This window comes from Contarinia nasturtii, unplaced genomic scaffold (genome assembly GCF_009176525.2).
Source record: "Contarinia nasturtii isolate CC-2019 unplaced genomic scaffold, AAFC_CNas_1.1 Cnas_scaffold_1500, whole genome shotgun sequence".
In the NCBI taxonomy this organism is placed as follows: Eukaryota; Metazoa; Arthropoda; class Insecta; order Diptera; family Cecidomyiidae; genus Contarinia; species Contarinia nasturtii.
In genome coordinates, this window is record NW_022198836.1 from 667,404 (window position 1) to 688,614 (window position 21,211).

Below are 21,211 nucleotides of genomic sequence, written 5' to 3' on the forward strand. Positions count from 1 at the left end.
TCACTTATATGATTTTAATGGTATGTTAATAGTAACATCATGACATGGAATAAATTTCTTTTATCGAATGCGACCGATAAAAAAAATCCTGAAAATGATTTTCCGTTTATTCAAAAAATATTGTCCAGAACAATTTTTGCGAAATGAAAAAAAAGAAGATGAATTTGTAATATTCCTGAGAGAATTAAAAAAAAATACAGTTTTGTTGTGGTATACATATTATTGTTGTTTATTTAATTATGCTAATTTGCAAGAAATATTTATAATAAATTTATGTTATTGTAATCACTTAGTAAAGTAATTTCAACACTGATCACTATTTGATAATGATTTCAAAGTAATCATAAACATAAGATGTCATCAATGGCACAGGGGAAAATAGAACATTATAATAATGTTGTAAATATATCAAAAAATACGACAGAGAAGGACAAAAAATACTAAAAACGTGTCTTCATATTTTTGACGATATATTGCTTTTCTCAAAACGAAAAATGTTAGTTTTTATCAGACAATAGCTGACTGTTCAGACCAGTCGAAACGAATTAGGCAGTTAATTGGCAAATTCTTCAATTTTGGTATTTAGATACTTATATTTGCGTTGATATATACGTTGAAGAGACACATTTTTGTTGTCACAAATTAGAAATGTACCAATTAGCTGGCTAATCCGTGCCAGCTGAGTTGATCAGTCAGCTCAATTAATAATTCAACATATATGATAGAGAGTTTGTCAACTACGTGCTAATGTTTGTATTTGTTTAATCAAAAAATAATTTTGTAGAATAAATGAATCAAGGAATAAACTGTTTCAAAATATTGAAGCAGAAACATTTGATTTTTTTAACATCCTTGTCGAATTAAAGAATCAGCAAATCGAAATATTCTTATCCAGGTGAAAAGACTGGACGGCGATGGAAAATTTCTTTGCTGGTGCGTCTGTGACGTATTCGACGGTTTTGGCTGAAAATGTTTATATATAATAAAAACGAGAAAAATTTTGAAATTTTCTATTTAGACTGAGAACAACATGAAAAAAAAAAACACGGAAAACTCACCTTAGATGCTTGCCGCGATGCTTTTTGAGCTTTATCAGCTGCCTGAATTGCTGGTGAAGTCATAGTGGATTTTCAATAGAGAGCGTCACAGTCTGAAATATAAAAGTTTGTATTTTTTATTTCAAAGCATGAAATATTAATCAGAACAACAAAATCTTTCGGTGAAGGTCGAAATACATAAAAATTTAATAATTTTCAGATTCGTTTAGTGCATCTATACCTAACTAAATTAATTAAATAACTAATCAATCGGTTATTTTATGATGTTTTTGACTGTCTAAATATCATTAGTACAAAACAAGAAGATATAGTCAACTTTAGTTTTACACAACTTTGAGTCACAAATTAACCAGCTTATTAGATTTTAACATTTGTATGAAAAACAGTTAACAATAATCGGCTAAAAATAATAAATTCCTTTTCATTTATTTCTTACACCCGAACACTTTCTTGCACCCGGGTATATCATTTTAAACATTGCCGTCATAAAATTTTGACTCACTGAATGATTTTGAAAATCAGATATTCATACTAATTGACGCTTTTTGAAAATTACGAAAACTTATTTTCCATTTTCAGAAATCATAATTTGGTCATCTTATAAGGAACAAACTGATAAAAATTTAAGAAAAAATATTGAATAGTTTTCAAATGGCAAGCATTTGAATCTAAAAAGTTCCAGAAATCAAATTTTTTGAGAAAACTTTGCACTGAGTACTATATTTTCTGACAGCACTGTAGATCTTTTTAAACCATTCATAGAAGCTTTTCTGTCGAATAAATATTTTGGCCTTATAAAGAAGTTATATGAGAAATATTTATCCTTATAAACAATAAATATGTTTTGGGTAATGTTATATACTTATAATAGTTTGAACTGAGGTATTAAGAAAGTGAAAAAAATGTGTTATTCTGATTGGACGATATTACAAGTTTTTTTTCGTTTTTTTATTCTTACTTCCAGAAATGTTGACTGCAAAATAAAACTCAATGAGCCATATCTCCAAAAATTATGCATACGGCGTATGAACTACGTCTTATTCATAGCACTTGCGGTAGTTGTATAGAATCTTACACTCTCGTCAATTTTTATTATGTATTTCAGTAAGTCAAGACTGGTGGTGATACCAGATCACTTGATATCTATGTTTGTTTTTTTATTACTCAAAATTGAGGGGAATAACTAGAAAACAGATGTCTTTCTGCTATGGTTAAGCCCTATTTGTGAAATTACAATTTATTCCAATAATGTTTCAGCATCAAAAATTCTATACGGCTCTATGTATTCCAAGGCCATTAATTTAGTTTTACAATCAAATTCACGCGACTCACTATGCATATGACCTGAATTAATGGAGGAAAAAAAATCAATTTAGAATGAAAACAGTTTCGCCGATTTCAATGCTTATGAGCATATGTTTGCTAACAAATACATTGAAATGAGCATATTCAATTTAACCAATTATAGTTATCTGTCTCTGTAATCATTGAATTCATTAAAGTAATGTAACAATACGTTTTCACTTCAAATTTTTTGGAAGAATTTTTAATATCGAATTGCACTGTATATAGTTTATTGTGCATTTTTATAAATAAGATGACTGAAATCGAAAAAATGGAACACAATAAATAGGTAAAACCAAAATTGGGTACAAGAGATAGTATAAGCGCATATATGTTTACATACATATGTGCACTGTGCTCCATTTTTGCTTATATCTTCCACTGAGACCTAATGATTATGTAACATCTTACTGACACAGTTTACGGGAAATAATCATCACGCTCGCTTTATAAATATTTTTTTTTTTTGGATTTTCAATTTTTCTAGCCTAATAGAATTATTTTAAACATTTATATTTAAATGTATTGTGATACTTCTCATAATCATTCGCTATTTATAATTTTTATACATGTTCAACATTTTAATTATTCTAATTTTACTGTTTGCTCACTAATACTACTTAATAGCTTTTTTGAAAATATTACAATACAATTATGTTCCACATGCAAATATAAATGACGTTATAAAAATGTTTCAATTAAATGAAGACTCCTTCACGAAATAACATAGGAAAAGTATTTATTTTTCACTTAGTAAAAACTCACTTATATGGCAGCAAAAATGTTGTATGCAGCTGATTTTTTAAATTTCTCTGTATCAATCACAATCACTTTTACAAACTACTGTCTTTGTGGCGCTTCAAAAGTGAATAGTGCTTGATTGCAAGTCAGCTGATTGAATGACCCAACATATGTATAGAATGTAGCGTATGCGCATTTACAATTACAAGCTTTGAAGTACAATAGCATTACTAATAAAAAAAAAAACTGGATTCATCCAATGACCAAATGATTTTCATATACGCAATCATTTATAGACAAACGACCTTAAAATAATTACGTAGGCCAGTATTTCCAATTGATTATTCTCTTTAAAATAATCTCCGAATTTATATTAAGAGAATTTTGATTTCGTATGGTATATATATCCGAAATATATTAAAACACATTTTATCTCAAATCTATTTACAGCATTCCTATTGTTTGAAAATCCAATTGAAATTTTGTCATACTACAGAAATATTTGCGAACAGTTGCATTCATTTCATTAAGAATATAACGTTGTATTTTGCTAATGTAAGAACGCGCGCGAAACTAATTGAAAACTTATTTTGAAATTATTGTATTTGTCTGGGTTTTGATTTTCACAACCAGGGGCGCCACATGCAACTTTATGTATAGTCATTACGCCACTCTCACAGCATTAGCATTGAAACAGTTCTCTTTTGACTTCGAGTGTGATTAAAAGTGTAAGTATCCGCACTCAGTAAAAAAATATCCTTTTATTCATTTAAGTTTTTGAATTTATGTTTTTTTGTGAATTACAAAATATTCAAACACTTTATGGAAGTGATTTTAGGTTTCGATTTTTCAAATTCAAAATCAAACAAATAAAATATTGAGCAGATTTTCATTTAACTTCACCGAAAGGAGTGTGTCATACTGATTGTTATATAATCAAATATTGAATCAAATTATTATCGATTAATAAATGAAAATATTACTGAATTCAAAGGATCAAATTGAAAAAAGTGTTCTTATATTGGAAGTTTAAATTTCGTGCATTTCCAAAAAATTACGAATTAATGATGCAATTTGTCAATGAAATCACGTAAATGTATGACTGACATTGAAAATGTGTTAAACACGTGCCTATTTCGGCTATAGATACTTACAGTCATTAGCGATAGTACCTGAAATATTTTTAACAAATTCACTTATGAACTAATTGTGTATTGATATTTTCACAATGGAAGATTGAATTGAACCCATTCAGATTATGTCTTATATAACAAGTATATTTGTGTGTGTGTGTCCTTAAATATAAATATTTCACATCAGTAAATAAGATTTATCCTATGATTCAATCAGTAAACTTTTTATTTCTAACAATTTTCACGTGGACCAAAGTTTACCCAGATTTTCTACTTGACCCATATATGAATATAAAAATCATTCTCTCTCTCTCTTTCTATATATATATATATGTAATCAAGCCATACGTATTCACGAATTCATTGCAAGGTTGAAGGAGAGAAAAGTCAGTTTGTGCTATTTTGCGCACTTCAATATATTCAACGTAGCGCATTTGACGTCACATAAACACAATGTCAAAAAGTTTAACTATAAGTCGTTATAAAATGAAACAATTTTTAAATTTATTTTCAAAATCTTAACTGAAAATACGTTATTTTTATCAATTAAGAACTTGTGATCAACTAAACAGCACAATGGGTGTCCCAGCCGGTGATGTAGAAAAAGGAAAGAAGGCCTTTGTTCAACGTTGTTCCCAATGCCACACCATTGAAAAGGGTGGAAAACATAAAGTTGGTCCAAATTTGCATGGTCTTTACGGCCGCAAAACTGGACAAGCCGCTGGATATGCTTACACCGATGCTAACAAGAACAAAGGTAATTGGAAGTGAATACAATATTTGTTATCCCGACCAATTTTATTTTTTTCTCATTCCTTTTCAATAGCAATTACATGGAATGAAGATACTCTCTTTGAATATCTTGAAAATCCCAAGAAATATATTCCCGGCACAAAGGTAATTAAGAGTGAATTCAATCTGATTGTACGTTTAATCCAACTAATGTTATATATTTTTTTCTCATTTTTCTACAACCAGATGGTGTTTGCTGGTCTGAAGAAACCTCAAGAACGAGCTGACTTGATCGCATACATCAAAGAAGCATCGCAATCATAAATTAAATGATGATTGGGAAGTTACCGGATAAAATAGAAAAATCTGTTCATTTTAACAGCGAAATGATATACATTTTAAAATTTAAATTGAAGTATTTTTTTTGATTTGGCCACAAAATCTCTCTATTTGAAATATCAACTTTAATTGCTGTAAATCCGTTTGAATTGTGAAAACTGGCACACCATATTTTTAAAGTTTATTTGAACTTAATTAGAAAAACCTGAACAATAGAAATATTTATTGTAATTTAAATGTATCAATAAATAAATGTTGACTGCAAACATAAAAATTGACTCATTATTCAATGGTTAACATACAGAAAAGATTTTATCCGAAATGATTGCACCCAATAATAATTTAGTTACACGTAATTTTTTTCAAATAATTCCGTTGCTCATACCGATCCGATCAAGATTAGTGAACGTTACACAGTTACGCACACATATACAAATATTTTGTCGATGCAGAGTGAAGTAGTTTGCATTTCCGTGTCAACTGACGTGAAGTTGTTATTTTGATTATGAAGAACACGAATCTCAGAAAAAAATCAATATTTCTCAGTTCCATTTTCATTTGTGGATTTGTCGAAAAAATTCTATAATTTCTGCACGTAAGTATAAACAGTGGTCTATTTAATTGACGTGCATTCTACAAAATAATCAATAACATATGAAAATAGCTTCAAATTATTACAAATATTATGCGCCGGTGAATTGTGTTCATAAATCTTTACTTTCTTTTTTAACATTTGTTCTTGGAATTTTGGATGAAAGTTGTGTATTGGGAGGGTCTATCCACTTAGTTGTTGTTTATTTGTTTCGCTTCAAACAAGAATAAGTTCATCATATTATTTTCGCCAAAAGCAGATAAAATATTATAATATTTATAATATATCACAGTAAATCACATATTTTATTTAATGAAAAATTGATAGTTTATGTTTTAAAAAAAAATGGAAAGTGGTTTTTCGACAACAATATGACAACTGTAAAAGATGCCGCGCTGGTGCAATCAACTAATAAAATGATTCATTAAACTCCCAATTTTTCGAAATATTATATTTTAGATTTTGACGCAAAAATCCGTATTTTATAACTGAAAGTGTCAAAATATTTGTGTACGTGTGACAATAAAAATTCATGTTATCCTGTTTGGCATTCGAAATGAAATAGTATCTTTGTAATAGCATTACGAAAATAAATGAACGTTTGTTCTGTAGCATATCTCAATGAAAACATAGTATCAATATTGATAAAGATAAAAATAACAATATTGCCTTTTGCCAAATACAGAGAACAGTCTTGAAAAGATACGAAAAGACGACATATACACATCTATATCAGAGAATATAAGGACATAATATTAAAAATAGCGGTGAAAAATGGCTCCAGTTAGAGGTGATGGAATGCGAGGCCTGGCTGTCTTCATATCGGACATCCGAAATTGTAAGTCATGATTAAAGTATTTATACAAAAAGAAATGCAGTTCAACAATTGTATTGTATTTAATCAATTGATTAAACTACGTTTCGTTTTATTGCTTTTTTCTCTCAATCATTCAAAATAGAAAAACAAAATAAATATTTACGATGAACAAAAATCACGTTGTGTGAAATTTATTCGAAACTTTGTGATACAAAATTTCATAGCTTTATAAATGTCGCGTACATAGCAAAAAGTACATTTTTATGCCACGATGCATATATGCTAAATAATGGGTCAACACACTCATAATGACAAAACGATTATTTTCAGTACATATATTACCGACAAAGTACTCAAAAGAAGAAATAATACCAGTTGATCCACTTACATGAATGCCTATTTAAACATTCAAATGTAGTAACATTGGAAATATCAATTGAATGATGAGTAACTTGAATACTTTTTTGTCAAAGATGATTTAATATGTTCGGAAAAATGTACAGAATATATTGTACATTGTTAAACTGAATATTATGTGACGTATTCTTAAATATGGACTAAAATGCATTCAATATGATGAACTTTATGATGGTAGATATATGCATTGTTGTTCATTTATATTGTATTTGATTAAAGTGCGAATTTAAAATAATTTACTCAAGGAGATATAATTTGGCAAACACTAGCTCCTACGCTCAATACATGTAAGATAAGGTCGAAATTCTTGTTTGGTTTTTTGATATTCTGTGATTTACAGTGTAATCATTGTACCAGTAACCTCATAGTACGTAGCATCCGAATGGGCGTCAATTCGATAAGATGTGATATGGTTGCTCTTGCTTAATACTATTATATTGCGCTTGGTAAACGCGTTGAATAGCAAAACTGTGTAGCAATGAAAAGACTAAATTAGCTTGATTAATATATACGTACGAATTGATATGTGTACGATTGAAATAAAATATTTTTTGTTTCTTTGTTAGGCAAAAGCAAAGAAGCTGAAATAAAACGTATCAACAAGGAACTGGCGAACATTCGTAGCAAGTTTAAAGGAGACAGAACTTTGGATGGATATCAAAAGAAGAAATATGTCTGTAAGTTGCTGTTTATTTTTTTGTTGGGCCATGACATCGACTTTGGACATATGGAAGCGGTCAATTTGTTGTCGTCAAACAAATATTCGGAGAAACAAATTGTAAGTCGAAATGAAAAAAAAAAAATTATGTGATTTACTGTAAATGAAAATATTGAAATTCTTTTAGGGCTACTTGTTCATTTCTGTATTGGTCAACACAAACAGCGATTTGATTAAATTGATAATTCAAAGTATCAAAAATGATTTGAATTCGAGAAATCCTATTCATGTTAACTTGGCTTTGCAATGTATTGCAAACATCGGTAGCCGTGACATGGCCGAAGCATTTTCAAATGATATACCAAAATTATTGGTTTCTGGCGATACGATGGACGTTGTAAAGCAATCAGCAGCTTTATGCCTTTTGCGTCTGTTTCGCACATGCCCCGAAATCATTCCAGGTGGTGAATGGACAAGTAGAATTATTCATTTATTGAATGATCAACATATGGGCGTCGTTACAGCAGCAACAAGTCTGATTGATGCCTTGGTCAAAAAAAATCCTGAAGAATATAAAGGCTGCGTTAGTTTGGCCGTATCTCGTTTGTCACGTATTGTTACAGCTAGCTATACGGATCTACAGGATTACACATATTATTTTGTGCCGGCACCATGGCTGTCGGTTAAACTTCTTCGTCTGCTTCAAAACTATAACCCTGTCACTGAGGATCCTGGTGTACGTGGTCGTTTGAATGAGTGTCTCGAAACTATATTGAACAAAGCACAAGAACCACCGAAAAGCAAGAAGGTTCAACATTCAAATGCAAAGAATGCGGTTATATTTGAGGCAATCAATTTGATCATACACAGCGATAGTGAACCAGCTTTGCTTGTACGTGCATGTAATCAACTTGGACAATTCTTGAGTACTCGAGAAACAAACTTACGCTATTTGGCTCTTGAATCAATGTGTCATTTAGCAACATCAGAATTTTCACATGAAGCGGTCAAGAAGCACCAAGAAGTAGTAATTCAATCGATGAAAATGGAAAAGGATGTGTCGGTGCGACAGCAAGCAGTTGACTTGCTATATGCAATGTGCGATCGAAGTAATGCAGAAGAGATTGTTCAAGAAATGTTAAACTATTTGGAAACGGCCGACTATTCAATTCGTGAAGAATTGGTGTTGAAGGTGGCCATTCTTGCTGAAAAATATGCCACAGACTATACATGGTACGTGGATGTTATACTGAATTTAATTCGTATTGCTGGTGATTATGTTTCGGAGGAGGTATGGTATCGTGTTATTCAGATTGTTATCAATCGAGAAGAAGTACAGGGCTATGCAGCAAAAACAGTATTCGAATCACTTCAAGCGCCCGCATGCCACGAAAACATGGTTAAAGTGGGTGGATATATTTTGGGTGAATTTGGCAATTTGATTGCTGGTGATTCACGATCTGCGCCACTCGTGCAATTCAAGCTACTTCATTCAAAATATCATTTGTGTTCGTCAATGACACGCGCTCTATTGTTGTCAACATACATAAAATTTGTAAATCTGTTCCCAGAAATTCGAACAAATATACAAGAAGTTTTCAGACAACATAGCAATTTAAGATCGGCTGATGCGGAGCTTCAGCAGCGTGCTAGCGAATATTTGCAATTGAGTATTGTGGCTTCGGCTGATGTTTTGGCAACAGTTTTAGAGGAAATGCCATCATTTCCTGAAAGAGAAAGCTCAATCTTGGCTGTTTTGAAGAAGAAAAAACCAGGCCGAGTACCTGAAAATGAGATTCGCGATTCTAAGAGTCCATTGCCAAATCAAAACCAAAACAATACTCACAACGCAAATCATAATAAGTAAGAATATTGCCCGTTTTCGTGCAATAAAAACCAATTGATTTAAATTATAAATAAATATTTTATTCCTTCATTAAAACAGATACAACAATAACAATGGAAATAACGCAGATTTGTTGGGATTAAGCACACCGCCATCAAATCAAAATTCTCATCAAAGTGCACTAATTGACGTTCTCGGCGATATTTACAACAATTCGTCCGTTCATAACAACGCAAAGAAGTGAGTTATTTCAATTTTTTATGACCGGAAAAGATTCAATTTTCATATATTATTTATTCTTAATTTTGAACGCTACAAAGATTCGTTTTCAAAAATAATGGAGTGCTATTTGAAAATGATTTACTACAAATTGGTGTAAAGAGTGAATTCCGGCAAAACTTGGGTAGATTGGGATTATTCTATGGCAATAAAACTCAAGTGGCACTTGAGGTATGCTTTTCAAACGAAATTCAATATGTACATTTATTTAAACCTCCGTTACTCTATATTTGTACAGAATTTTCAACCTATTTTATCCTGGTCCACTGAAAACGCTTTGAAGTTGAATGTTCAGATAAAACCAGTTGAGCCAACTTTAGAGGCCGGCGCACAAATTCAACAAATGATTACTGCTGAGTGCGTAGATGATTTTACAGGTAAAATGAATTGAAGTCAAATTATTAAGAAAAGCGTTATTCAGAAAATAACAATGAACATTTATTAATTCATACAGATGCCCCTTCGCTTGATATATCATTTAAGTACAATGGTGTCCAACAGAAATTCAATCTTAAATTACCATTAACAATCAATAAATTCTTTGAGCCGACTGAAATGAATAGCGAATCATTTTTCGCAAGATGGAAAAATTTGGGAGGGTAATACTTATGCAAGAAATTTTAATTAAAGTATAAATAATTTAATAAATATTTTGCGTATATTGATTTTTAGAGAACAACAACGAGCACAAAAAGTATTCAAGGCACAAACTCCGCTTGATTTGCCTTCAGCAAAGAATAAGTTGTTGGGATTCGGTGTTCAACTATTGGATGGTATTGATCCAAATCCGGACAATATGGTATGTGCAGGTATTATCCATACCCAAGGGCAACAGGTCGGATGTTTACTTCGTTTAGAACCGAATCGCCAGGCACAGGTACAACTTGAAAAAGTTCTCTTTGTTTTAATTGATTATAATAATTTATGGATATTTTATGTTTTTCTTATAAACAAATTTTTGCAGATGTTCCGATTGACGATTCGATCAAGTAAGGAGACTGTCACCAACGAAATAGCTAATTTGCTCGTTGACCAATTCTAAGAACAAAATTGTACATTTCTAGACAAATAAATATAAGAAAGAATGCAATGTTCTTTGCTATATTTGCTCCGAATTTCTGTGAGGATACATAAAATAGATAATATATAATATCGGATAAATCAAAGAAACAAAACATCCAACTCCATATACTTACTAATGTTGTTTTTAATATAATGTTCAAAACATGATATTTGCTTTAATTCTCCCGAATATTTTTATTGAACCAAGTCGTCTGCAGTAAATAAAAAGAAAACAAAACTCACATACAACAATTAATAGCATGACATATAGACACACAATATGTTCAAGATTTGGTGAATTTTCTTTTCACATTAAAGTTAAAATCAGCCTAATTAAATGTAACAATCACTATCGCGGTGCAAAGAAAATATATGAAAAAAATGAAACACACTTACACACAATAATCGCATTAAGTGTTTAAGAATATATTAATGTAAACAAGCAAATCTTCATTTAATCGTTATATCCTTTCAAAGTGAAAAATGTTTTGTTGTCAAATAAAATGAAAATATATGGACAATTTTACATTTAAGGTGTCACTATTTGAAACGATCACTGTTTCATGACAGGTGAAGTGAACATTCCTTGTATAAAAAAATGAATATTAAAATTATATTATAGTGTAAGTTAAGCGCTATAAAAATATGGTAATCTCGACAATGACATTTGAAATGGAACGGTATTTGTGAGCCATCATTTTAATAATTCAACTTAATCTTAGTGATGTTCTCACTATACAATAAAAAATATTCATCTAGCAAATCATGACCAAAATAAACAGAACAGAATAGAACAGATAAATGAACGCTGTATCACACGAAATTTGAACAAACAAACATTTGAAGAGCGCAAATTGCTCATAAATTTAAGATCAAAGTTTAATTGATTAAATTAAATAAAACATGGTTCTACCCAAATAACAATCTATTAATATAAATACGTCTGTTATCAGGTATATCCATTCAAGGAAGATTTTTGGATGTCGTTTAAGAATATATGGTAACGACTACTAACATCTTAAAAGTAAGTAACAAGGAAAATATACTGTATAGTAAGTGACTTGACAGCAAAAATGATTGTATCAATCACTTTTCGGTTGAAAATAAAAAAAAACTAAAAACAGTTGAGATGTCATCAATTTATCAATGCAATTTTGCCTGATGAAACTTTTCTTTACTCTGCGTACACGCATCGCAAGCGTTTGTGGTTTAACACGATTAAAAGTGGTTTGTCTAAAATATTTTCTATAATTTTTTTAAATTTAATTTATCTTTATTTAAAAAAAATTGAACAACTTATTTAGATTGATGACAAGTTCATTTTTACATTAATGTTAACTGAGCTAAGTTGTGCAACAAGATATTTAAAGATGTATGGTATTTGAATATTTTCAATAGCAGCTTTATCTTTACATAAACGACATGTGGCCGCCGTCCGATTGATCGCATCGTTGTCTTGTTTCCTTATATCTGCTACAGGTCCAAGAAGAGTGCCACATGATTTACAAATTATTGTCTGAAATTAGAAAATATATTAAATTAACTGCCACCACAATGAATTTGAAGAAAGTTTACCGAAATTTTATCGGAACAATGTAGAAGGCGGTCTTGTAATAAAAATGAGGCTCCATGTGCAATCAATGCGTCTCGCTCCATCTCACCAAAACGTACACCTCCACCTCGTTTTCGTCCTTTTACAGGCTGATGTGTCACATTATCAATGGCACCTGTTGATCGACATTGCCATTTATCTGAAACCATATGCCGCAGTCGTTGATAGTGAACGACACCTAAGAAAATATCAGCAGACATTTCGCGTCCATCTATTCCACTATATACACGTTCAGTTCCATAATAGTTGTATCCACCAGCTGGGAATAATAAAAAAATATTGCAATTCGTGTAATAATCCACTTTTCATGGCAAGCATGGGGCGAATCACGCTAGTGAATACTAGAAAAACTAGTAAATCTAGTGCGAAGAATGACGTCACAAATGAAGCCAACTTCACACCGAAGGCCATATAATTTATATGAAAAACTACTGAGAGACAACTTCACGCACTAGAATTTTCTAGTTTTCTAGTGAAATTTTATCAAAAACTAGACGCACTAGAATTTCGTGATTGACCCCATGATGGCAAGTTTATAAAAAAAACATATACCTTGCAGAAGTCGTCCAAAATGATCAATTGCTGTGTTTTTTTCGTCAAATCTAAAGGGTGTCGCATCATGTACAAATCCATGCAGTGCAGCACTTTTTCCCGCCATATTTTCGATCATCATCGCAATTGTCATACGGGAAGGAAAACCATGAGGATTAAATACAATATCCGGAATGAGACCACTTTCGGTAAATGGTAGATCTTCAGTTGGCCATTTTTGTGACAAAATTCCTTTCTGACCAGCACGACTCGCAAACTTATCACCAACTGTCGGATTTCTCTATAAAGAAAGTATTTTATTTAATGAATACAGATGTTTAAATATTAAGACCAAAGTTTTAGATTCATTCACTTTATTCATATTGAATATAAAATAAATGATACTTTTGGTTTGCGGTGGTAAAATATGTTACAAAAAAATCAGTACAAAAGCGTTAATAAAATCTTACCGGTACACGAAGAGTCAAACAAACAATTTTTTTCGAATCCGTATTTAATGTTCCACATAATTTGATATTGTCAACCACACAATCTTCACTGCCGGTATATTTTTTTGTTTTATACACACTTTCATTTGTATCAAAAAAACTGAAAAACAATGAAAATTATTAGAACTAAAATTGCTACAAATTTCAAAAAACTTTGGATCTAAAAAAAATCTGCAGCTATTGAAAAAATTTACCAATATAGAATTTCCAATGGTTTAATTTTGCGTCCAGGATATGGAAGACCGTCATTATCAATGAATTTATCTAGTTTTTTATCATGTGGATTTCGCGCAAAGAAACTAGTACCGTCCAATTCGATGAATTGTGACTTATAAATACTTCCGTGGGCAAATCCTCTTTCGTCTGCCGATTTGTTAATTATCATGGCATCTTCCATGTCATAGCCTGTATATGAAATCACCGCAATAATTGCATTGGTTCCCATTGCGAAATCATCCATTTCAATATTATCGTGGTGAACTGGTCGAAATAGTGGAGTTGCAGGAGATTGAAGCCGATACAATTTAGTCTCTGATTGTAATTGCCATGTGTGTGTTGGAGTTCCCATAGTTTGTTTTCCTATTATAGTCATATATTATAAGATTTATAGAATTATAAATGAATCAAATGTGTCATAAGCGTTCTCTTACCCATTTGACATTGGTACATATTACGGGGTGACTGATTACAATCAGGCATCGGAATCAAATTAGCCAAATTTGACATGAAAGCGGTTTTTGATATTTCTTGATGTGTTGTAACACCTTCATATGCTTCTTCAGCGTCAATACATATGTTCATGTAAACTTGTTCAAATGAACCAATATACTCAATTTTATTTGCTTTCAAGTTTTTAACCGGTCGCATCATACGAGCTGGACCAATGAATAAGAATAAACCGGGGAATTGGCCATTCTAATAGATAGATAATTTAATATAGAATTATTATTGATTTGCCATCATTTCATTAAAGGATAGGCATAAAATGTGTAACAATAATTAATGTTTACCTTTATATCTGGCACTAGTACGATTTCCATAAATTTGGGAACTTGCTTTCCGTCCATTTTTAAGAGACGTAGCTCAACGCAAACTTGTTGTGCCATACTTTTGTTAATGTGACCGATAACTCTACCTTCCAACATAACAACGAAATGCTTCTTATAGGTGATTCGTGTTGTATTTAGAGGAACCATTCCCAAATTAACGAGAACTCTTGGTACGTTATCGACAAGTGACTGTTTTGGTGTATCGGAAACCACACAGTCTATGGTTAAATGATTTAAAAGTCCACAAGGTGAACCATCAGGCGTGTGAACTGGACAAATGAAACCCCATGCATCTGGTAGTAATTGCCGTGCTTCGGTTGTGCGCATTTCTACGAAGAATGAACCGCGGTGGACAGCTCTGCAAAATATTATATCTTTGTTAATATAGATCATAATAATTATTATTTAAAAGTACAAACTTTACCTAAAATGTGACATATAACGCATTCGATTAATATTTTCAGCCATAATAACTAATCCAGATGCTTGCATCAATCCCAATCCTGATTTTGAAACAAGATTTCCAGTTGATAGAAAATTTGAAACAGTTCGTTCAATTGATCCGGCAATTTTACACGCCTGCATAAAATTTGCTAAGTTGAGTACGAAGTTTGTTTGCTCTGCTTGTTTCAAAATTGCAAAACGCAATTGTTCCAGCCAATTTTCGATTCGATCTTTAATGACTTTTTGGTATAAATGACCACCAAGTAGCACTTCTTGCATCATGACGCTATCGGAATTTTCTATTTTATATTTATTTTGAGCACATTGGAATAGTTTTTGTGTCATTAAGACAATTAAATTAAATTTGTCATCATGATCGTCGAGATGAATGAGAATACATTCGTTTAACATATAATCTGTGATTTCTTCGTGACTTTTCCATGCTGGCAAATGATAAAATTTCGAACGAAATACTTCGCCCAAATATCTTTTACAATCTTCATGGATATGCATCCCAGTTTCATCATGAACACTTCGTAACATTTTTTGTATACAACCTTCGTAGTACTGATCATCTTCATAACCAGCGATTAGACGTTGGTATATGTATTCGTCCGTACAATTTTTCAACGATTTCAATAAAAGAATTACTGGGATAAATGAGAATGTTTTTCGATAAGTAAACATGAATTTTGCTGTGCCATTTGTCAGGTAATGAAGTACGTTTGTCTGAAAATGTTAAAGTAGAATTTGGAAAAAAATGTTGCAATAAAATCAATTATAATTCAGAAATTCTCAATGAGAATGAATTGGATTTTAGATTTAAAAAAACATATTACTTACAGTTGCCGTTTGATCAGTTTTCACGGTTCTCACCATAATACCAACATCACCAAAGTGTTGACCTCTATCTTTCCATGTGTTTCTTTGAACAGCAATCGGAAAATTTTTACGTGTCATTAACAGCATCCGAATGAGTTTTTCATGACCTGAGGTAGTAATTACAAAAGAAATAAATGGAAATAAATAATGGAGAAATAATCGAAGTTATCGATAGCAATCCATCCGTAGAAATGGAAGTGAAGTATACCCTTCATAATAAAGTAGCCGCCCCATTCATTTTCATGTTCACCGCGTTTAATAAGTTGTTCTGGGGTTAGTCCATTCAAATTACATGCTTTTGACTGAAAAGAAATATGTTTCATTTGTGTAATTTTCATCTTGGTTAATATAGTAATTTTTTATAGAATACTTACACGAAGCATAATAGGAATTTCACCCATTGGTTTGTCAACTATAGGTTGACAAACACCATTCAATGACCAACCAACGCCCACTGTGCATGTCCCAGTGTAAGTGCCAGCTCTTTGTCTACATTCCGTTGGATAGATCTTTTTATTACGTGCATTTAGATATGACGTTGGTACTTGCGGCTGTGTAATGGATATACTTTCAATAAATAATTTTACACGATCACCTCCAGGAATTTCAAATTCTACGGGATGAATGTTCTTTGCACAGTCTGCTAATCCCTCGTCAAGCATATAATTGAAGGAATCAACATGAGGAGCTCCTAAAGATAACAAAATCTAGGCAGAAGTAAAAAATATGGGTTATGTTTGGAACGTTCACGATTTGTTTTTTTTTTTTTTCAACACAAATTTTTACTCAATAATTAAATAAATATAAATTTTGAAAAATTACTTTATTTTGTTCTAATTTCTTTTGGGTGAATTCCTTTTTGGAATTCGTTAAAACCGGAATTTCTTTCATTTTTATACACAAATAACTTCTATCAACAATGTATTAAACACATTTTTTGAATTCATGTAATACGCACATGTGCGGGATGTCAAATAATATACCATTGACTTAGCCAGCTGTTTTTGACTGAGAATTTGTCTAACCCTGCATCTGTCATAACTGAGCAGAGTGCGTTTATAAATAAGATGAGATAATTCACTATAGAACAATAACCGTCAAATTTCAGTACAAGTATTTTCTGAAATGCATTATGCATATACTATTGATGGAATGTGACTGGATGCCTCTTATGTTCCCACGCACAATACCAATAGCTCTTTCTATCACATTTTTTTTAACATTACCTCATTTGACAATTTAAGATTCAATATGCAAACGCTTGTTCATTTTGTTGTATTAATAATTTTATTTTGTTTTTTCTTCCAGTTTTTAGATTTGAAATTACTAAAAAAATACAATACTTCTTAAAAAATCATTATACTGTACAACCTTTTTAATCTCAAAATGATATTTATTTCTACAATTCATCTTTGTTTTCGATGCGATTCGTTTTCGATTGATCGGGATCAGTCAAGAATTTCTTAAAATCTTCAACCTGAAATTATATCCATAAGTTAGTTTTAAATCATCTCCCAAGGACAATTGACTGCTATTTTCCAAAGTTTTATCCTACTCACATTTCTACCTCCATTATATTCACGAACTGTTTTTAAGTAACTAAAATATTTGATAGTGGGAAATCCTTTGACCGAATGTAAGGAGCAAATTGCGTTATGTTTTGTGCAATCTATCGCAGCCAATCCAACGCGTGGTTCGTCCTTAAAATATTCAGCCGCTTTATTAAATTCTGGTTTGGCCCGCTTACAATGTCCACACCACGGCTATTTGGGAGAGCATAAAACATTGTACGTTTTAAAGGAATATGACGAATAATGAAAGAATGGTTACCGCATAAAACATGACGAGCGCGTGTTTTTTCTTTTTTAAATAAACCTTAAAATTGTTTTCATCCAAATGAACTACACTCGTTTCTTCATCTTGCCATTGTTTTTCTGGAGGCGGTGGTGCTGGGGGTTCGGACGGATTTTTCATAAATTCAATTATTTTGTTTGCCTCACGAACATTTACGTCAAACTTAAATTCAGCATTTGAAAAGAATTTAAGAGTCGGATATCCCTTAACATTAAATCTTGCACCAATTTCTTTTTCCTTTGTCGCATCAATTGCTGCCAAAATGCCTGGCAATTTTTGTTCTCTCATCAGAACAGCCGCTTTTTCATACTCAGGTTTCATGCGCTTGCAATGACCACACCATGGCTAACAGTTTTTTATAGAAATAATGATGGCAATAAGAAATAATGCGATCGATGAAAAAAATAAAAATTTACCGCATGAAACATTACTAGTGCAGATTTTTCGTCAACAAGCACTGAATCAAAATTACTAGACATGAGATGTACTATTTCCGAGTCTGGATCTGATGCCCATTCTTCTTCTTTTGGTTTTGCGACAGGTGGTTGATTCGGATTTTTCATAAAAGACACTATAGCTTCCTTATTATTTTCGCCTTCATAAACATATTTTTGAGCTCCATTTTCGAAATAAATTATTGTTGGAAAACCTGTTATGTTAAATATTTTTCGCACTTTTGAATTTTCCGGTCTATTCACATCAATCGCGGCCAATACATAATGGGGCTTCAATTCAGTTGCAGCTGCTGAGTAATCGGGTTTTAATTTTTTACAGTAACCGCACCAGGGCTAATTGATTTTAATTCGAAAGGAAAAACTGGTTTTAGATTTAGAAACTGTTGTGAATGAAGAGGAATAAAACGAAAATTTACCGCATAAAACATTATCAAAATTGGTCGAAGTTCTTTTTTCAGTAATTTAATCAGCATCTAAATGGATGTTTTTTTTTTAATTTGTTGAATAAAAAGCATAAAATTTACACAATAAATTCACAATATGTGTATAGGTAATATATGTAAAACTTACATCAGAGTCATTGAGATGCAAAACATCAGCACCCGAATTATCTTCTTCCCATGGCAAATCAGCAGATGGATCTCGCAAAAAATTAACTAAACTTGAAACCGTTACTTTACGATCATAATCTTTATGAAACTCTCCTTCTTTGAAATGTTTCATAACCACCGGGTTCGGTGAAACTTTCATTTTCTTACAAAGTTTCTTTGTGTCCGCACTATAAAAGAAAAAACAATTTCAACATTTGTGTAATTTTGTTATAAATAGTTTAAGTCTTAATAACCTCAAAGAACAGTCGATAAACACAGCTGTAGCTTCTCCTTTTACGGCTTGCGCCGCTTCATCCAAAGTCTTGATGGTATTATGCGCCAGTTTTGTATTTGATGCAAAAAGGATCATAACATTGTTCTTGGTGCGAAAAATCTTTTTTAATTCTTTAAAATCACTAACATCATCAACTAACACACTTTTCTGTTTAACCTTTGCTTGAGCTAAAACAATGTGCACCTAAAAGCGGTATAAAATGCATTCCATATATGGTAATTATATTATGTCACCTAATTTTGATTACTTACCAACAATATACCAAACAATATTTTAACTTTCATTCTAATATATGTAACTTTAAAACAAAAATTGAATCTAATAAGAATTTTATTTTAGTCTAAAACGAAATCATTTGTTGTACGGCTTTGTCGGCTTTTCGGAAACATGAAAACTAACTACCATTTGACAACAATGTTCTTAATGCGCTATTGGGACAACAAATAAATTGATGACGTTTCAAATGTTATATCGTTTACATGACGTCCAACTGACCAATCATTGCATTTAAGATTTTCATGTATATTATTTCTTGCAATAAAATGTAAACAATTGCTATGGAAACAATTGCTTATTGAACAAATTAATAATGGAAAATTTGTTACACAAATAATTTCAAAATTGCATTTAAACTCGGCTGAATATGATGTAAGCGTCTATGGGAACGCACTCAAAATTTAACGATGAAAGCGACAGCTAGCGTTAGGTTAAACGAATTATAGTAAATGTCAAAAAAATATTCCGGATATAAGGTCTTTTTGGTAACAACACAGCAAGATGAAGTACGTGAATTAAATTATAGAATAAGTTTTTTCAATTTATTTAAATCATCATTGTACAATTTTGTGAATTTTATTTCTCATTTGTTACGTGAAACTCAAAAATATCATCTGATTATAAAATATTTGGTTTAATATTGATTTTTCTTAAGAAAAAAGTGATTTTTATAGATTTGTTTTCCTTACATTTCATATCCATCGTACTAACATTAATAGCATTGTTTAGATGAACTATAGAAAATATATTAACAATCTTTCATTGTGGATTTCGTTTATAGGATCGGTTTGTGCGCATTCAGTGGTTACAAAATCTATCCAGGCCATGGTAAAACCTTGGTTAAGGTTGATGGAAAGGTGAGTGTTTTTTTGTTAGTGGTTAATTTTAAGGTTATGTCGGACGTAATTATGTTACAGCCGCGAACGCAGATTGCATTGAATTACTTTGATAAATGGACGTGATAAAGATAAACTTAATAAAGTGAAATTTATATGGTGAATTTTTATTCTTCACTTTCAGTCATTCACTTTCCTCAACCAAAAATGCGAGCGTTCATTCTTGATGAAGAGAAACCCACGTAAAGTAACATGGACAGTACTTTACAGACGCAAACATAAGAAGGGCATTGAAGAAGAAGCTGCAAAGAAACGAACACGCCGTACACAAAAATTCCAGCGTGCAATCGTTGGTGCATCGTTGACCGAAATTTTAGCTAAGCGTAACATGAAACCAGAAGTTCGTAAAGCTCAACGTGAACAGGCCATCAAGTAAGTGAACAAACTATTGTCGATCATAAAAAAATACAATAGAAAAACTATTTCAAAGATAATAACTGTATTATTTTAAACTTATCCTATTTAGAGCGGCTAAAGAGCAAAAGAAGGCCACACGGGCTGCAAAGAAATCAACTGCTCCAGCACCAGCGAAGAAACAACAACCAAAACAAAAAGCAGCAAAGAACGTGCAAAAAGCTGCACCACGAGTGGGAGGCAAACGCTAAAATTATTTTGCATAATTAATGATGATTTGAAGAAATAAACACCCAATGAGAAATCTTCAAAACAAAATCAATTGTTTTTATTTATATTCTATTGTGTTTCAATGTGCATTGTGCATACATAAAAGCTTATCTCTATCAAATGAAAAAATGTTTAACGGAAAATCATCACTCGGGAGATACTTGGGGCCGGATGTG

General features: G+C 31.6%; 5 protein-coding genes and 1 long non-coding RNA gene across 7 annotated transcripts; 3 read left to right on the forward strand and 3 right to left on the reverse strand.

The window, feature by feature from the left end:
- Window positions 1-453: 453 nt before the first annotated feature.
- Window positions 454-3,305, reverse strand: LOC116346368. Its single transcript, XR_004201577.1, has 3 exons — window positions 3,168-3,305; window positions 1,059-1,150; window positions 454-963 (listed from the first exon to the last, which is right to left on the reverse strand). It is a non-coding gene; the product is annotated as an uncharacterized LOC116346368 (long non-coding RNA).
- Window positions 3,306-3,776: 471 nt separating this feature from the next.
- On the forward strand, window positions 3,777-5,418 carry LOC116346367 (cytochrome c-2). Its single transcript, XM_031776376.1, has 4 exons — window positions 3,777-3,871; window positions 4,828-5,033; window positions 5,103-5,173; window positions 5,255-5,418. Exons 2-4 carry the CDS (start codon window positions 4,853-4,855, stop codon window positions 5,330-5,332), a joined length of 330 nt encoding a protein of 109 aa, XP_031632236.1. The 5' UTR covers window positions 3,777-3,871; window positions 4,828-4,852; the 3' UTR covers window positions 5,333-5,418.
- A 425-nt stretch (window positions 5,419-5,843) lies between these two features.
- On the forward strand, window positions 5,844-11,936 carry LOC116346293 (AP-2 complex subunit alpha). Of its 2 annotated transcripts, none has more exons than XM_031776247.1 (10): window positions 5,844-5,942; window positions 6,625-6,777; window positions 7,740-7,951; window positions 8,019-9,694; window positions 9,777-9,917; window positions 9,998-10,127; window positions 10,195-10,333; window positions 10,411-10,555; window positions 10,629-10,833; window positions 10,921-11,936. In XM_031776247.1, exons 2-10 carry the CDS (start codon window positions 6,714-6,716, stop codon window positions 10,996-10,998), a joined length of 2,790 nt encoding a protein of 929 aa, XP_031632107.1. In that variant the 5' UTR covers window positions 5,844-5,942; window positions 6,625-6,713; the 3' UTR covers window positions 10,999-11,936. The 2 variants fall into 2 exon arrangements, with proteins under 2 accessions (XP_031632107.1, XP_031632108.1); XM_031776248.1 differs by lacking the exon at window positions 5,844-5,942 and adding an exon at window positions 6,195-6,449.
- A 322-nt stretch (window positions 11,937-12,258) lies between these two features.
- Window positions 12,259-17,018, reverse strand: LOC116346292 (DNA-directed RNA polymerase I subunit RPA2). The gene is made up of 12 exons (XM_031776246.1): window positions 16,868-17,018; window positions 16,420-16,752; window positions 16,254-16,347; window positions 16,007-16,152; window positions 15,144-15,892; window positions 14,681-15,077; window positions 14,321-14,585; window positions 13,865-14,249; window positions 13,632-13,770; window positions 13,183-13,462; window positions 12,594-12,889; window positions 12,259-12,534 (listed from the first exon to the last, which is right to left on the reverse strand). Exons 1-12 carry the CDS (start codon window positions 16,934-16,936, stop codon window positions 12,319-12,321), a joined length of 3,369 nt encoding a protein of 1,122 aa, XP_031632106.1. The 5' UTR covers window positions 16,937-17,018; the 3' UTR covers window positions 12,259-12,318.
- A 295-nt stretch (window positions 17,019-17,313) lies between these two features.
- Window positions 17,314-19,646, reverse strand: LOC116346327 (protein disulfide-isomerase A5). Its single transcript, XM_031776307.1, has 8 exons — window positions 19,491-19,646; window positions 19,199-19,422; window positions 18,925-19,132; window positions 18,771-18,827; window positions 18,316-18,687; window positions 17,876-18,244; window positions 17,605-17,808; window positions 17,314-17,522 (listed from the first exon to the last, which is right to left on the reverse strand). The coding sequence occupies exons 1-8, from the start codon at window positions 19,521-19,523 to the stop codon at window positions 17,445-17,447; spliced, it is 1,545 nt and encodes a 514-aa protein (XP_031632167.1). The 5' UTR covers window positions 19,524-19,646; the 3' UTR covers window positions 17,314-17,444.
- Window positions 19,647-19,961: 315 nt separating this feature from the next.
- On the forward strand, window positions 19,962-21,083 carry LOC116346330 (60S ribosomal protein L24). The gene is made up of 4 exons (XM_031776318.1): window positions 19,962-20,021; window positions 20,297-20,372; window positions 20,536-20,783; window positions 20,878-21,083. The coding sequence occupies exons 1-4, from the start codon at window positions 20,017-20,019 to the stop codon at window positions 21,014-21,016; spliced, it is 468 nt and encodes a 155-aa protein (XP_031632178.1). The 5' UTR covers window positions 19,962-20,016; the 3' UTR covers window positions 21,017-21,083.
- Window positions 21,084-21,211: the final 128 nt, after the last annotated feature.